Genomic DNA, 16054 nt, shown 5'->3' with positions numbered 1-16054 from the left:
AAAAATAATGTTTAGGTGAAGAGGTGAGATCTCACCTGTTTTCTCACCTCTTTTCTCACCTCATGAATTTTCATGATTTCATCGTACATGTTTTGTCAAGACTTCTTCGTACATGTTTTGTCATGATTTCATCGTAAATGTTTTGTCAAGACTTCTTCGTACATGTTTTGTCAAAACTTCTTCGTAATGAGCGTAAATCAGACAAAAATATATTTTAGGTGAAGAGGTGAGATTTCACCTCTTTTTTCACCTAATTTTTCACCTCTTTTTTTCACAAGCGTTTTACATGAATTGTACGATGTATATTTGAAATTCTAAACAATTTCGTAGCTTCTATTTCTTCTGTCAGTATGTCAAAAGTTTTAACAATGCCGAAAGTTTCTTTATACTTCTTCTTGACGTCAGATAGAAGGAAATCTTCTGCTGTTGGATAGTTTTTGTTCAGAAATTCTAACATGTCCATTTTATTTTCTGCTGGCTTTTCTGCTTCTTTCTTTAAGTCTGCATAGTCGTTTCGCATACGTTCTATCTCTTTGACAGAATAGTTATATTTCCTTATTGCTGCTTTACATTTAGAACATTGTGGGTTCATTTTAGCATTGTACATTGAAATTTGTCCTGCAAGTACAACTATAGCGTCAATGGTTTTCTTTAACTCAAAAGCTGCTGGTTTTATCTGTTCATTCCATACCTTACCTCTTCTATCTTTATCTCTTATTTCCCAAACACATTTTGCAGCTAATGAAACAAAGTTGTCGTAGGTCTTAAATTCTTCAGATTTATATATGTCAGAAACATTCTTATATAACATGTCGCAATCTTTGTCCATGACTTTGTGGTTGCAATGAAATCCAAGAAACTCATAGTTAACCTTTCGTATGAACTTCTTTATTTCTACTGAGTCAGTCAGTCTGACTTCTATTTCATCGAATTCAGGAATAGTGAGTTTTTGTTGTTGTATTTCAGGTAGTTTAGGCAAATGGTCAATAATGTCCTGCATTTCATAAAGATACTGTTCATTTGTTTCATCTTTCGCAGTGCAATCTAAATTACTTGTTAAAAGTTCTTGCTTTATCTTCTGGATTTTTGTTTCGAAAGTATGTGAAGAAGGAATGAAGCTTTTCATCTCTACTAACATTGAAGTTGGATTCATAACTAACGAGTTTGGTGAAGTTGTTGCTAACATGTTCTTACAATAAAAATAAAAAATATTTTTTTAAAAAAACTAACTTTATTTTTTCTGTCTTAAGGAAATTCATGAAAATTCAAGAGGTTAGAAATGAGGTTAGATCTCACCTCTTCACCTAAAATATATTTTTGCTGAAAAATTCATGAAAATTCAAGAGGGTGAGAAAACAGGTGAAAAAACGTGTGAGATCTCACCTCTTCACCTAAATTATATTTTTCAATACTTTTTCAGCACTTTTCCGTAGTTATATATGAAAGACAATTCGAGATAAAAGTCATAGTACAATGGAATAATATGTTGCACACCATTTGTTGTGAACCAAACTTGAAAGTCAGAGAAACTGTTACTAGATGGTTCGTAGAATTTAGAAGCAAAGTCATAAAAGTCCTTACCAATACATAGAAAACTATTGTTGCTTGAACTGAAACTTGCATGACACATAACATTTTGAGGGTCAAACACGTTTCTATAAACCATCAAATCTGCTGGTGGAAGTATAAATTTAAATGGACCATCTGGTGGTAATGGTTCGTTCTGGTTTAGTAACCGAAGAAATTGTGCCCAAGAACGTTTGTCTACTTCCCAATATAAAAACTCTGTATCTCTTGGAGGGTTAATTTCAATCTTTTGAAATGAAACGGTGGAGTTCATCTTGTCATATTCTAGTTTCAGATAGTATGTTCCATTTAGTAAAGAGTCGTATTTTTTTTGAAATTCCCAATAATATTTGTTCATTTGAGTTTGAAAGTCATTTAGAGTTTTCTCAAGACTTTCGTCTGAACGAACTGTAAAGATTCTCATTTCGTCAAATTTGTCTATTAGACCATCAGAACCTTTATACTGCCCATGAAAATATACTGCGAACATAAATGCGTTAGTTCTATTTGAAAACAAAACTCTTCTAAATCCTATTGCCTTTGCATCTGAAGGACTTTGAAGCCAACGAATTGGATAGTCAAACCTGTAAGCTCGGGATGAAATTTCTTCATCTGAAATATTCCTACCAGCATTTGTAAAGATATAGTCTAACGGTTTTGTATCTGCTACTTTTGTTCTTTGTTTTTCAACCTGAAGCATTTAATATATGTAAAAATATACTGTTTTAAAAACGTTTTTACTTCATGCAATTTTTTATTTCATGCAATGTTTTATTTCTGTGCCGTCTTCAAGTATACCCCAATATTTCCTTTTCGATAATACATGAACTTCGGTGAAAATTTTGTCCAATTTGAATTGACCCATCTTTTCACCGACCATTCCCATTTCAATGAGTTTGTTGTACCCTTCTTCGTTCGTCATGAGTGCGTCAATGTTCTCATAGTAAACCTTCACTTTGGATTTGACTTCGGAGAAGAATTTGTTGTAGTTGTCAAGGACTGCCTTTGCGAACTGAGGGTAAGACCAATGTTCGACAATAGGTTTTAATGTGGTTACTAAGCCACTTTGACCTTGAGTGAATTCGTACTTCAAAACAAAAGGAGAAAACCTTTCAACAAAGTTGTCGACCTTCTCATAATGTTTACTCTTCATCTCTTGAGGTTTCTTAATGGAATATCCCCATGTCGAATTCATAAGCAATTTGAGTGTCATTGCAAGTTTGGGGTTGAAGCTTTCCTAATATCATACAGTTGTTGTATGACTTTTCCAACTGTATAGTTCCTTCCCGGGAACTCACCATCTTCGTTTGGAATTCCAGTCGGAATATATTGGACAAACCTCATGTACGCAGCGTTAAGGTCGACATAGTATATCTTTTCATCTGAGTCGAACTTGTCGCAACCAATTGGTCCAGTTTGTGGAAATTCAAGTGAGTCTCTTATCTTCTGAGAAACTTCTCCTGTTATCTCATAAACATCGTCGAAGCACCTGTTTCATATAAAACCTTCTGACCTAACTCAGATGCTCTCCAATACAATTTGACGTCAATTGGATGTCTCAATGGAAGTTTGTTTATAGCATCTTGAAGTTCTTGCAACCTCATTGGAAGTTCTTCTGGTTCAGGTTGGTATCCGAACAATCCAACTCCTTGTGGAATTGTGTACTTCTTTGTTTACTAGAACTTGTCTGGAACAACTTTTGGTCTTGCTAACAATGAAAATTTGTTTCGTCTTTTGGTACAAAAGTTTCTGTCAGCTTGTCATCTGGAATTGGTTCCAACAAACCTTTCTCGAAAAGAATGTTTACAGCTCTGACAATGTTGCACTTGCCTTTTCCGAACAATGGTTTGTAAGACTTTCGTTCAACATGAAGTGGTTGTGGACAATTACAATCTTCAACCATGGTAAATTGAACTCAACAACATAGTCGTCATGTGAAGAACCTTTAGCTGTAGGTATGTTGACTCGGATATTGACATTTGCCAACGGTGCAATTTTTGCCAATTGACCTCTGAGAATGTACCTTGTCTTCACACATGACTCAAGATACTTCATCTTCTCATCTGTAACAAGACCAGAGTTCCTGAGACATGTAAGAATACAAGGTTCGTTGACAATTGTTTCAATTGAATTGTAAATTCCATACCTTGTCAAGTCAATGTCAGACTTATTTATGAAGGGGAAGTATCCAGCATGTTGTCTGACTGCTTGAGGGTTAGGTTGGTACCATTCGAACTTTACACTTGCAATTCCTTCAATTGCATTCAAAATGTCTGAGTCAGAGTCAACCATTTGTTCTCTCTTTGTAGTCTTGAAAGCGTCAAGAAGTTTTGCGGCTGTTTGTTCATTGCCATGTGCATAGTAAATGTGGCCATCCAAATCTGTTATGGTCAATCTGAGATTGTGTCCTTTCATATTTCCGTCTTGAATTGCAGCAAGTACTCCCATGAAGCCTTCTTTGTTCTTTCCTTCGTCAAAGTTTACTGTAAAGGTTCGACCAGATGTAATTTGACTTCTAACTTCACGATACTTTTCATATGCATATCTTGTTCTTTCCATGGGAGCATGTGCGTCTTCACCTTTTCCTTTTTTCCTTCTCAAAGGATGCAATTGTTCGTCATGTTTCCAGTAGAATCTGGCAAAGCCGTCGTGTCCTTCAACTTGAGGTTCACTAACATCGAAAGGCATGTTCATAAGACGTTCTTCTTCTAACCTCTCTAGTCTGTTTGGATAATTGGCACGTGCTGTTTCCAAATCCATTTCGTAGCGAAGACCAGACAATTTGTCATAGACTTTTATGGGTCTTCCCTTCCTATATTTAAACTTCTTCGAAACTCTCCAACCATATCTTTGTAACTCTGTTTTTATTCTAGCAGACTTTCTATCCATTCTATATGGGGGCATTTTTATAAAAATAAAAAAATATATTTTTTCTTTACTTTACATAACCTCCTGCTACCAGAAGTCTTTGACGCCAACCCATACCAGCTAATGAAGGTTGAGTTGGTTTAGTTTCCAAACTAAACTTTGGTTTTGGTTTACCCTCAGTTTTTGGTTTTTCTTCTTCTATCGGTTTTTCGTCACTTTTCGGTTCCTCTGACTTTACTTCACTTGCAGGAACAGTTGTGTCGTCAACATCTTCATAAATATCATATGCCATTTGTTTTTGTTTTCCTTTCAACTTTTTGTGTTTGTTGTAAAGTTTAGAATATTTCGACTCTAAGTCAATGAGATGTTCTATAATGAACTGTTGGTCAGTGAAGTAAACTTTTCCATCTGTTGTCTCGAAAACTCCTTCAGACTTCAATATTTTATTTGTGAGAGTCTGTTTCTTTTTTGAGATACTAGCCGTTCCATTTCTATGAAAAGTGACTTTATAGTTGGGGTTTGTATTTCCAGACCTGGCACCTTCTATTATTGAATTTTTCTCTTCATCTGTAAGTTCTTTGACAGGTTTTGACAATGGTTCTGAACTTTTTGTTTGTGGTGTCAAATCTACCGTTTCAACTTCTTCGGTCATTTCATCTCAGTAAAAAATTTTAGTTTGGTTTGTTTTCAACTGGTTGTTTAGGTTTTTTAAGTCGGTCTAAAACTTCCTGAGGTATAGGAAGAACTTGACAAACACGTGGTGGTGTAACTGCTGGAAGTCGACAAATCCATCTTGAACCCATTTGTCTCAATGCTGTATTGTTCATTTCATCTCAGTAAAAAATTTTACATTCCCCAAGTTTGAGGCGGTTGAGGTTGGTTATTGTTTACCCATTGTTGTGCATGGTTATATCCTCTGTTAAAGAATCTTTCACCTTGGTCCATATAGTGTCCTGCTTGGTTATAGTAGTCATTTGCTTTGTTATAATAGTTTCCTGCTTGTCTTCCTACATTGTCCATCCATCCTTGAACTTTTCCTCTTGTTTCAGGATTTGGAATAAGATTTGTTGCATCTCGTGCTACCTCCCAACCTTTCTGTACAGTTTGTATAATAGGTTGTGCTTTCTCTTTAAGTATACCTAATGTACTCAAAATCTTCTTTCCAATTCCAAATGCACCTCTGGCTATTGTTCCCACTGCGGGCAAAAATCTGGATGCGACTCCTGCTAATGCGCCAAATAAACCCATTTCTTACAGGGTAAAAATGACGAATCCAAACAAGGACCCCTATGTTTCTAAAGCGACAAAGAAAGCACTCATGATAAAAATCTTTAGTTCAACACCAAATGCTTGGTTTATGGATATCTTGGAAAACATTCCGAGGTATAGAGAAGATGGACCTCCATACTGGCTAATATTTGTTGGTCAAAACACAAGATACTGTGAAGCCATACCATTATGGTCCAAAAATATTTTAGATGTAAAAACTGCTTTGACAATATTCGTTGACAAATACCATCCAACAAAACTGACATCTGACTGTGAAAGTTCTTTCAAATCAGACGATATTAAAAACTATCTGCGTTCAAAAAATGTAAACCAATATTTCATTGTCGACCAAAACCATTCTGCTCTTGGTGTCATTGACGGTTGTATAAATATTAAAGAGACTTAAACCAACCACAAGGTGGTGAAGCAAATGAAATGTCATATGACGACAAGTATAGACACTTCTCCCAGGCAAAGATGAGACAAGTTTTAAATATTTACAATAACCGTAAACAAAAAGGTTTGGGAAACCACTCCCCGAAGAAATGAAAAACAACCCTGACTTAGAGAAAGACTATATATTTAATAATTTAGTCAAAAGAGACAAACAAGAAAGAATGCCGGGCTTCAAACTTCAGAAAGGTGACAAAGTAAAAATAGAAATACCTAAACGCGACCCATATGAAAATACTATTGACTATGACAACAATGGGAACCCGACAGGTACTCACGTTCGTGTTCGTAAAAATAGAAGAAAGTATACAAGAGAATATTATGAAGTTTTAGGCAAACATGGCAAAATGTACAGACTGCAAGCAGAAGATAAAACTACTATTGTCAGACCTCGTTTCAAACTTGTCAAAGTTCAAGGTGGTATACTTTCAAAGACAGTTCCTAACAAATATAAGACAACTCCTGACGAATATGCTAAAGAAGTTGAAAATGACGACTAAGCAATTCTATACCATGCGTAAACTGTCATGTAAGGTGGCATGTATTCTTTACCTTGTCCCGTTGTTTGTGTATATCCCGAAACGAAATGTGTATGGTTTCCTTCTCCCTGAGTGTCACTCCAGTAACAATTTATAGCAAACTTAACGTCGTCTTTAACATCATATCCTTTACCTTTTGTCATTCCTGACCAATCCCAATATCTATGCTTATGCCAACCCGCTTGAGATGTACTTAAATCTATGTAGTGACTGTGTGCAGGTAAATTTTCACCTGTAATCGTTTTACTTCCACCTGTTTCCTTTGAAGAGTTTGCACAATACAAAAACCGGTCGACTATTTGTTCCCATGCACCAACACCAAACATTACTTGAGGACCTCTTGCTTCCATAGATGTATAAATAGAACCTACTGGGTTCATTAAATCAAACATATGAGATATTATAGGATTGTCTCTTTTGAACTTAAAATATAGTGCAACTATTTCAGGTTTCTTCTGGTTCATGTCGGAATATTTTTTATAATATAATCTTATGTTTTCAGGGTAGGTAAAATCTTGACTATAATATTTATTTCTGTCATCTGTATAATAATATACTATTCTCGTTTTTTCTATTGCATTATATCTTTTATATCTATAATAATCTAAATATAATGTTAGCTTTTGTTCATCTACATGTGGTGTTCTGACGTCAACACCATAGTCATAATAATGTGGTACTGGAGATGGGTCAGGCAATGTCATATCTGCCATTTCATAAACTCGGAAATATTTCTTTTGTTCGTCTCCATATAAGTTTAAGTAGCAGTTGTTGTCTAATGGAACTTTAACTTGTGTACCATTATTCTTTATATAGCTTACATACATTTCATTGTTATTTTTCGGAATGAGTTTATACCGTATACCATTTTTTAAGGAATGTACAAACTGCCATCTAAAATATTTATTTTCTTCATTGACAGAAAAGTCACCAACAATAGTTTCAATATTTTTTGTTCCAACTAAACTTTGGTATATTTCATTGACATATGTTTTATCTGCTTTTGTCTCTAATGTTTCTTGTAAGTTTGTAATATTTGCAATGGTATGTGTATGTCCAACGTCACTTTTACTGTTTAAGGTTTCTTGTAAGTTTGTAATATCAGATATAGAATGTGTATGAGTCTTATTTGCTTTTGTCTCTAATGTTTCTTGTAAGTTTGTAATATCAGATATAGAATGTGTATGAGTCTTATTTGCTTTTGTCTCTAATGTTTCTTGTAAGTTTGTAATATTTGCAATGGTATGTGTATGTCCAACGTCACTTTTCCTGTTTAAGGTTTCTTGTAAGTTTGTAATATCAGATATAGAGTGTATATGAGTCTTTTTAGAATATTCGTTTTCAGCTCTTTCTTCTTCTTTTGCTATTGCATCGTCTACATATTCTTTGTCAGCTTTGTTGTCAACATCTGCTTTCAAAAGAAGTTCATTTATAGGTTTCTCGTTTAAAGTTCCTTTTGTTGGATTTATACAGACAGTATGGTTCTTATTGTCTTGAAACAGAAACTCATCTGTCATTGGGTTTAATGTCAGTTTTAAGTTTCCTTCTTTCAATGACTCAGATATCTTAGAATAGTTTGAAAAGTTTGTTGTGTTCTTATTTAGAGCTTGCATAATGAGTTGTCGGTTGTGTTGTATTTCTCTCATGGAAGCAATATCTTTCGACATTTTTATTCTAGATAAAATATGCTTCCAATAGAAAAAGAAAATTCAAGAGTTGCTACAACTAAACCATTAGATGAACTTTTTACTAATGTCGGTCAAAAGTTTGAGACAGAGACCGTAAAGCATGAAGGCTATCGTTTTGACTACCCATTGAGATGGCTAAGAGACCCATCCGTCACAAAAGCTATTGGCTTTCGTAGAATGAAGTTTGTCTCACAAGTTCAAACAGGTTTTCCATTTATTGTAAGGTTTCATATAGATTATATATCTGAAGGGAAACGAAAAATGTGGGAAGAAATTGAGCTAATACAAGTTGACCTCTCATCTTCTCTACAGGCTGCATTAAAAATATAGAAGATAAAATAAATTCATGTTATGCAAAATATGCTGATGAATATGCGAATACCGATAGCACACTTTATGTGAGAATTGTATATGACAAACAAAATTCACAAGTGTCATTTCAAATCTACGAAAACAATCCAAATAAAGACGAACAAATATATACAGAATTCACTGCAATGTCATGGTATTATTTGCAAAGAATGTTAAATCAGAAAGTTGAACCTCCTTTAGCAAATATCTACAGTCGATATGCAAGAGATGAACCATATTTATTTAAAGATGTTTTCGACCAAGATGCTGTGATAGTTCATGCTTCATTTTCTGGCGCCCAAAACTCTTTCTTATGCTTGGCAAATGACTTTTACGAAAAACCTACAAAGTTATATGAGCCGCCGAGTGGAAGTATTTCAGACTTTCAAGTATGGTTTACTACAGATGGAAGAAAAAGAATAATTCCATTATACCATGCGTTTTACTTAGAACTTAGTTTCATATACAACTACTATCGAACGATAAAAATATAATTTTTTAATACGGTTGAGGTGTTGGATTTGGTTGCCAACTTGACTGTGGTGCAGGTTCAGGCTGTTGTATAACAGGAGCTTGTTCTTCTGGTTCAGGGTCTTTAGGTATAATACCAACAAACTGACCTACTCTTTTACCAATATTTTTGACACCGTTCCAAATTCCTTTTCCGACAGATTTTATTCCATTCCATATACCTCTTCCAACATTTCGAAAGAAGTTTCCAATACTACTGAAGAAACCCATTTTACTATATGTAAAATCTAATGTCCGCCTAGTCTCTTACGTTTCCTGTTGAGTTCCATAGCATTCTTTAACTGGAGCTCATACATTCTGTTTCTCCTCTGGTAGAAAACATATTCTGGGTCAACTCCTGTGTTCGCGTCATCTGCATAAAGTTGTTTATATCCCACTTCAGGGTTTGTATAAAACTCTTTCCATCTCATATTTGCATACCATGGTGGCAAACCTAACGCAGCGTCATTTGACATGGCAGTTTGCATTTGTACATCTGTTGGCACTTGACCATAGTTTGCCATTGCAGTTTGTATTCTAACTTCATTTGGAATATTCTCTGGGTTTGGTTGTCCAGGTTGCTGTGCATTCGCTAAGTTCTGTGCGTCCATTTAATATTAGATAAAAATATCTCTTACGAGTACATATACTGAACATTTGCAGGCATTGGTTCATCTTCATATTCTCTGTACTTTTCTGCCACGTCAAATAAATAAATGACACAATGGAAAAAACCTAAAACAAGTAGTCCTATTTCAAACCACATTTACTTACTAATAAAATTTCTTTATTGTGACACTTTCTCCGGTTTATAGGACCTCTCTCATATTCTATCTTGTCATATCTAAACTCATAGTCATGTATGTCCTCTAACCATCTCATAACGGTTTCCAAACCACTTTTATCGGATGTAAAGTAAAAGCATGGATGGTTATGTAAAACGTCTAAAGTTTCTAAAGAGTCTCTCAAAGTCCAGTCTACTTGGTATTGAAAATCCCATGTGTTATAGAACGGCGGGTCCACTATAAAGAAAACATTTTCCTTGTCTTTATATTTTTCATACAACTCTGTCCAATGACATCTCACAAACTCTATACCCTCAATATATTTTTCTATGTCCTCTTTGAAAACATTTGTATAGTTAAGATATAAAACTTTTGACATAAGTGTTTCAATGTCATGAACTCTTATAGAACCACTATATAATAGTCTAGCAGATATACTATCCCAGTCTATATATTCTGCTTTTTTCAAAACCTCTCTCACAATATTTTTCTTATCTAATGGTATACGTTCCATCTTACCTATAGGTATCTTTTCTTTTAACTCTTTCAATATATTGTTTGTGTCTGGAATATGTTTGAGACGGTCCATATAGTTGTCGAAGTCATTGCATATAATCTTTGAGTCTGGGAATCTTATATGGCACAAATGGGATATATAGAAACTTCCACCGAACAAATCTACAAATGTTAGACCATTCGGTAGTTTCTTAAGTTCTCTCAATATAATATCTTTACATCTACTCTTATTTCCAAAGAACGGTAACGGTGGTTTTGTAAAATTCATTTATATATAATAATAAAAATGTTTTTACCCGAAAAGTGACAGAAAAGTGACAAAACATGAAAACATATATAATTTGTGAAAAGCTCCTGGAAGACCCGTATATAAGAACTTCATTTATACTAAACATCTTCAGGGCTAGAGGGCGCAACGCGCCTGGAAGCCCTCCGAATATAAACTTCATTTATACTAATCATCTTCAGGGCTAGAAGGCACGAAGTGCCTGGAAGCCCCACTACCTTTTTTTTTTTTTTTGTATGTAATGAAATAAACAAATATTAAAATTATTTTTTGATAACAAGAAAATTCCCAACAGAAAATATTTGAGACAAAGAAAAAAAGAAAATTGAAAAATATTACTCTCCTTTATATTTCATGAGATTTTAAATTTATTCTCATAAAATTGACAATCTTAAACATATATCTTTACCAAACTGCGAAGAATTAGTTGAATCTTTCCTCAGATGCACCAGTATTGTATCAATTGAATTACCAAAACTTAAATATATGTCTGCTGCTTTCACTGATTGCGAAAACTTAGAAACTGCTGTGTTTACTAATTGTATAACAATTAATATCCTTTCTTTTTCTGGCTGCAAGAAATTGAAATCAATAGAACTTCAAAATGTTCAGAGTATTGGTCAATATGCATTTTCTGCCTGTTCTTCATTAGAAACAATTAAACTCCCATCGTGTGAGGTATTAAGTAAAGCAGTGTTTAATGACTGTTCAAAATTGGCATCGATCTTCATTCCAAAGATCAGAGAAATTAATTCAGAAGATACTTTTTATGGCTGCTCAAGTTTGAAGGAATTAAATCTCACAACACTAAAGATAGTAAATGGTAATTCACTTGATACCTTCTATAAGTGCAATTCACTACAAAAATTGTATTTTGGCGAAAAACTTCCTGAAAAGTTTGGAAAATTTGCTGATTTTAGCAATTTTCAAATTATTTTGCCTTCAGAAAATTCATGGAAGAATTATCTCAGTCAATGTGAAGTTCAATTCAATGGAAGATACGTTTGGTATGGCTACAAATCACCGTTATTCAAGGCATCTAAGAGAGCTGGCTTCTTCATCATAGTTGTTGGAATTCCATTGATTTTCGTTTCCATTTTATTGGCTTACGTGATATATGCCAAAATAAAGGAACGAAGAATGAAAGAAAGTGAAAACTTTCCGAAATTACTCTAAATATACTAATTTTAATAGATAAAAATTTTCCTTTTCTAAATATCTTAAGTTATTCTAGATCGACAAGAAATATTTACAGTTCTCAGTCTAGAAGTAAACACCAAAAAGTGATTTATAAGATTTTAATTTTTAAAAAAAATTAATTTCAGATATAAGTAAAATAACATTTTTAAAATGAATTAGTTGTGGCTGTTTCTAGAAATGTGGCCTATGATGCTGACATCTTCGTCGTCATCGTGGAATGAAACGAAATCAGCGTCTGGATTTTCTTCGAATTGAATACTGTTGCCAAACAGTTCCATCTTGTTGATGGCGATGCACGGAGGGTATCCGGGGCAGGCTTCATCTTGGATAAGACGGACGTACTTGGCGCTGTATTCTTTTTCGAGTGTGTATGTTTTCTCCTTGCAGCGACGCATGTCACGGTCTTTGCTGACTTGGTGGACTGTTGTCCATGTCTCGTTATCTTCTGAAATCTGGAGAGACCATGAATAGAGGCAGCAGTCAATGCAGTATCCATAGTACTCTTCTTCACAGCAACAGCCGCTTTCGTAGCAGCATCCAGCGCGAATTAAATAGCCGTTGAACTTGATTTTTCTTGAATTTAATGAGAAAATAATATATGGATGCTCTTCATAAGTACGGCCACAATTTGAGCACCAGTCATATTTCTTATCCCAAGGGTAGATGGCGTATTCAGGCTTTGTCATCTGCTTTGTACCATTAATCCGCTGTTTTGATGATCCACTAGCAGTAACATCAACAATCTTTTGATTGAAGTATGTACTAAAGATACCCTTGCCCATTTCACTGTAGGATTTGGATAGGAAAAGAGAAAAAAGCATTTGAAAAAACGTCACTTTTTGTAAAGTATTTCAGATCAATTCGAAGAATTTTTTTTTACTCACTAGAGATAAAAATCAAACTAAACGCATTGATTAAAGAGATAATATTATAATAATCGCAATTACACTTAATAGTGAAAGAGAATATAGTTTCTATAGAAACAAATCCATCTCCTGAGTGACCTCTCTTGGTCGTTCCATCTGGTTGAATAAAATCCTCATTTCCGTTTTTATAAATTACGTTTTTTAGGATAGGACTTGCAAAGCTACTTCCTCCTCCACCAGCTCCTTTATCTCCACCTCCACCACCGCCAAAATATCCACTCCCTCCTCCACATCCCATAACACACCATAACACCATTCAAAAAAGTGCCATTCTCAGCATTACAAAAAGAATAGCTACCTGCGCCTGGATACTTGCCTCCTATACCTGGTGACGAAACACTAGCGCCTCTACCAAAACAATTACTATGTCCAGCACCATTTCCTGCAATTTTCCCTCCGTAGCCACCGTTATATCCTACTTTTGCGCCTCCTCCAGCACCAGAAATAATTATGACATCACTGACATTGCCATCAAAAGTTATGAATGTTGCGCCACCTCCTGTACATGAGTTTTCGTTTTTAGTGCCTATAGAATTTTCACCTCCGTTATAAAAAATGTCTGTTAAAGGAGATGTACTACATTGGCCTTGTTGGCCTACGTAAATGTTAAGCTTTGTATATCGAGGTAATTTGATAAACCCTTCAGTATAAGAACCAAGACCAGAGGTTACATCAGAAATAACTCCTCCTTGAGAACCCCATACTCTTAGTATATATACTCCTGTCGATAATGTTACGTTGTGAACTTTTCCTGTATAATAAAACTTATTTAAAGTTGAAATTTCTCAACAATCATAAAAAAATTGTAAAAAAAATCAAATTTTTACTATCGATTTACAATGGTGATTAAGAATCCCATTTGGAGAAAATTCTTACCCGACCCTAAAATTTAGTTTGGGAGAAAGGGACAGACTAGCCCATTGTCACTTTTTAATTTAGCAAATGAACGCTTATGGAGTGGAGTTTTTGGGTAAATCTAATTTGCTTATAAATGAAATAAAATCAAAAGAAACCATATTGGCATTATATTATGCAAAAATAAATGATCTTACTTAGTACTTTTAAAGTTAATTTCAGAAAAAAATTGACACAATGGTATCCGGCACATACAAGTGGTGTACAACCAAAATATAAGTTGGTTTAAACATATATTGCTATATCTCATGATCTTACTTAGTACTTTTAAAGTTAATTTCAGAAAAAAATTGACACAATGGTATCCGGCACATACAAGTGGTGTACAACCAAAATATAAGTTGGTTTAAACATATATTGCTATATCTCATGATCTTACTTAGTACTTTTAAAGTTAATTTCAGAAAAAATTGACACAATGGTATCCGGCACATACAAGTGGTGTACAACCAAAATATAAGTTGGTTTAAACATATATTGCTATATCTCATGATCTTACTTAGTACTTTTAAAGTTAATTTCAGAAAAAAATTGACACAATGGTATCCGGCACATACAAGTGGTGTACAACCAAAATATAAGTTGGTTTAAACATATATTGCTATTCTCATGATCTTACTTAGTACTTTTAAAGTTAATTTCAGAAAAAATTGACACAATGGTATCCGGCACATACAAGTGGTGTACAACCAAAATATAAGTTGGTTTAAACATATATTGCTATATCTCATGATCTTACTTAGTACTTTTAAAGTTAATTTCAGAAAAAATTGACACAATGGTATCCGGCACATACAAGTGGTGTACAACCAAAATATAAGTTGGTTTAAACATATATTGCTATATCTCATGATCTTACTTAGTACTTTTAAAGTTAATTTCAGAAAAAAATTGACACAATGGTATCCGGCAATCAAGTGGTGTACAACCAAAATATAAGTTGGTTTAAACATATATTGCTATATCTCATGATCTTACTTAGTACTTTTAAAGTTAATTTCAGAAAAAAATTGAACAATGGTATCCGGCACATACAAGTGGTGTACAACCAAAATATAAGTTGGTTTAAACATATATGCTATATCTCATGATCTTACTTAGTACTTTTAAAGTTAATTTCAGAAAAAAATTGACACAATGGTATCCGGCACATACAAGTGGTGTACAACCAAAATATAAGTTGGTTTAAACATATATTGCTATATCTCATGATCTTACTTAGTACTTTTTAAAGTTAATTTCAGAAAAAAATTGACACAATGGTATCCGGCACATACAAGTGGTGTACAACCAAAATATAAGTTGGTTTAAATATATTGCTATATCTCATGATCTTACTTAGTACTTTTAAAGTTAATTTCAGAAAAAATTGACACAATGGTATCCGGCACATACAAGTGGTGTACAACCAAAATATAAGTTGGTTTAAACATATATTGCTATATCTCATGATCTTACTTAGTACTTTTAAAGTTAATTTCAGAAAAAAATTGACACAATGGTATCCGGCACATACAAGTGGTGTACAACCAAAATATAAGTTGGTTTAAACATATATTGCTATATCTCATGATCTTACTTAGTACTTTTAAAGTTAATTTCAGAAAAAAATTGACACAATGGTATCCGGCACATACAAGTGGTGTACAACCAAATCTTCGACTCGATGAACTTGTCATCGAGTTATATTCCAGTGTTGTTCCTTCATTCCTGATTAAGTTGCAAATTAAAGGTCTGGATTCAGAGAGAAGTGTTAAAGTTATCAAAAAAGTCACAAGAGATTTCGAAGAAATGACACAATTTAAAAAAGTCGAATGCATCAGTATGCTTGAAGCTGTTCAGAAAGGTCTGAAAAATGATACACTTGATCCCAACATTGTTTACTCAACATTAAAAATATTATTGCAAAGAAAACATTTGATTTAATAAACATTTAATTTATTATAATTAATTTTTTATTACAGTATAGTAAAAAATGCTATAAATAAATTATTATATTTTATTAAAATGTGACTTTTAATAGTAAGTGAATAAAATAAATCAGGAATTGGGAAAGAAATAAGGTTAATTAAAAATAATGAAAATTACAAGTTTAAGGTTAATGAAAAGTGACAATGGGCGAGTTTGTCCCCCACTCATTTAGTTTGGAGAAATTTTACAAATCTGAAATTTTAGAGCAAAA

The 16054-nt window shown here is 33.7% G+C and overlaps 11 protein-coding genes and 2 pseudogenes across 13 annotated transcripts, besides 2 other annotated features; 2 read left to right on the top strand and 11 right to left on the bottom strand.

Moving 5' to 3' along the window:
- Positions 1 to 11065: part of a mobile genetic element that runs on past the window's edge.
- TVAGG3_0462610 (organellar and viral DNA polymerase type B) lies at positions 272 to 1186 on the bottom strand (the record flags this gene model as incomplete). The annotated part of the gene is made up of 1 exon (XM_051235127.1): positions 272 to 1186. The coding sequence occupies one exon, from the start codon at positions 1184 to 1186 to the stop codon at positions 272 to 274; it is 915 nt and encodes a 304-aa protein (XP_051092951.1).
- TVAGG3_0462600 (uncharacterized protein) lies at positions 1424 to 2266 on the bottom strand (the record flags this gene model as incomplete). Its single annotated transcript, XM_051235126.1, has 1 exon — positions 1424 to 2266. A coding segment is annotated over one exon (843 nt), but the record flags the coding sequence as incomplete, so codon positions are not given.
- TVAGG3_0462590 lies at positions 2321 to 3170 on the bottom strand (annotated as a pseudogene). The gene has a single exon. A coding segment is annotated over exon 1 (850 nt).
- Positions 4622 to 5086, bottom strand: TVAGG3_0462580 (uncharacterized protein; the record flags this gene model as incomplete). Its single annotated transcript, XM_051235125.1, has 1 exon — positions 4622 to 5086. A coding segment is annotated over one exon (465 nt), but the record flags the coding sequence as incomplete, so codon positions are not given.
- On the bottom strand, positions 5106 to 5261 carry TVAGG3_0462570 (uncharacterized protein; the record flags this gene model as incomplete). Its single annotated transcript, XM_051235124.1, has 1 exon — positions 5106 to 5261. One exon carries the CDS (start codon positions 5259 to 5261, stop codon positions 5106 to 5108), a length of 156 nt encoding a protein of 51 aa, XP_051092948.1.
- TVAGG3_0462560 (uncharacterized protein) lies at positions 5281 to 5682 on the bottom strand (the record flags this gene model as incomplete). Its single annotated transcript, XM_051235123.1, has 1 exon — positions 5281 to 5682. The coding sequence occupies one exon, from the start codon at positions 5680 to 5682 to the stop codon at positions 5281 to 5283; it is 402 nt and encodes a 133-aa protein (XP_051092947.1).
- Positions 6139 to 6656, top strand: TVAGG3_0462550 (annotated as a pseudogene). Its single transcript has one exon. A coding segment is annotated over exon 1 (518 nt).
- TVAGG3_0462540 (phage tail repeat-like family) lies at positions 7768 to 8362 on the bottom strand (the record flags this gene model as incomplete). Its single annotated transcript, XM_051235122.1, has 1 exon — positions 7768 to 8362. A coding segment is annotated over one exon (595 nt), but the record flags the coding sequence as incomplete, so codon positions are not given.
- Positions 9233 to 9475, bottom strand: TVAGG3_0462530 (serine threonine-protein phosphatase family; the record flags this gene model as incomplete). Its single annotated transcript, XM_051235121.1, has 1 exon — positions 9233 to 9475. The coding sequence occupies one exon, from the start codon at positions 9473 to 9475 to the stop codon at positions 9233 to 9235; it is 243 nt and encodes an 80-aa protein (XP_051092945.1).
- Positions 9493 to 9855, bottom strand: TVAGG3_0462520 (uncharacterized protein; the record flags this gene model as incomplete). Its single annotated transcript, XM_051235120.1, has 1 exon — positions 9493 to 9855. One exon carries the CDS (start codon positions 9853 to 9855, stop codon positions 9493 to 9495), a length of 363 nt encoding a protein of 120 aa, XP_051092944.1.
- A 252-nt stretch (positions 11066 to 11317) lies between the features above and the next one.
- TVAGG3_0462500 (ribonuclease inhibitor domain-containing protein) lies at positions 11318 to 12007 on the top strand (the record flags this gene model as incomplete). The annotated part of the gene is made up of 1 exon (XM_001308085.1): positions 11318 to 12007. The coding sequence occupies one exon, from the start codon at positions 11318 to 11320 to the stop codon at positions 12005 to 12007; it is 690 nt and encodes a 229-aa protein (XP_001308086.1).
- A 152-nt stretch (positions 12008 to 12159) lies between these two features.
- TVAGG3_0462490 (galactose-binding domain-like family) lies at positions 12160 to 12852 on the bottom strand (the record flags this gene model as incomplete). Its single annotated transcript, XM_001308086.2, has 1 exon — positions 12187 to 12852. The coding sequence occupies one exon, from the start codon at positions 12850 to 12852 to the stop codon at positions 12187 to 12189; it is 666 nt and encodes a 221-aa protein (XP_001308087.1).
- Positions 12853 to 12907: 55 nt separating this feature from the next.
- On the bottom strand, positions 12908 to 13213 carry TVAGG3_0462480 (glycine-rich protein family; the record flags this gene model as incomplete). The annotated part of the gene is made up of 1 exon (XM_001308087.1): positions 12908 to 13213. One exon carries the CDS (start codon positions 13211 to 13213, stop codon positions 12908 to 12910), a length of 306 nt encoding a protein of 101 aa, XP_001308088.1.
- Positions 13214 to 13855: 642 nt separating this feature from the next.
- Positions 13856 to 16009: a mobile genetic element.
- Positions 16010 to 16054: the final 45 nt, after the last annotated feature.

Source organism: Trichomonas vaginalis, chromosome II (genome assembly GCF_026262505.1).
Source record: "Trichomonas vaginalis G3 chromosome II, whole genome shotgun sequence".
Lineage (NCBI taxonomy): Eukaryota > Parabasalia > Trichomonadida > Trichomonadidae > Trichomonas > Trichomonas vaginalis.
Note: the sequence above shows the minus strand (reverse complement) of the source record. Positions and strands in the feature narration are given on the sequence as shown.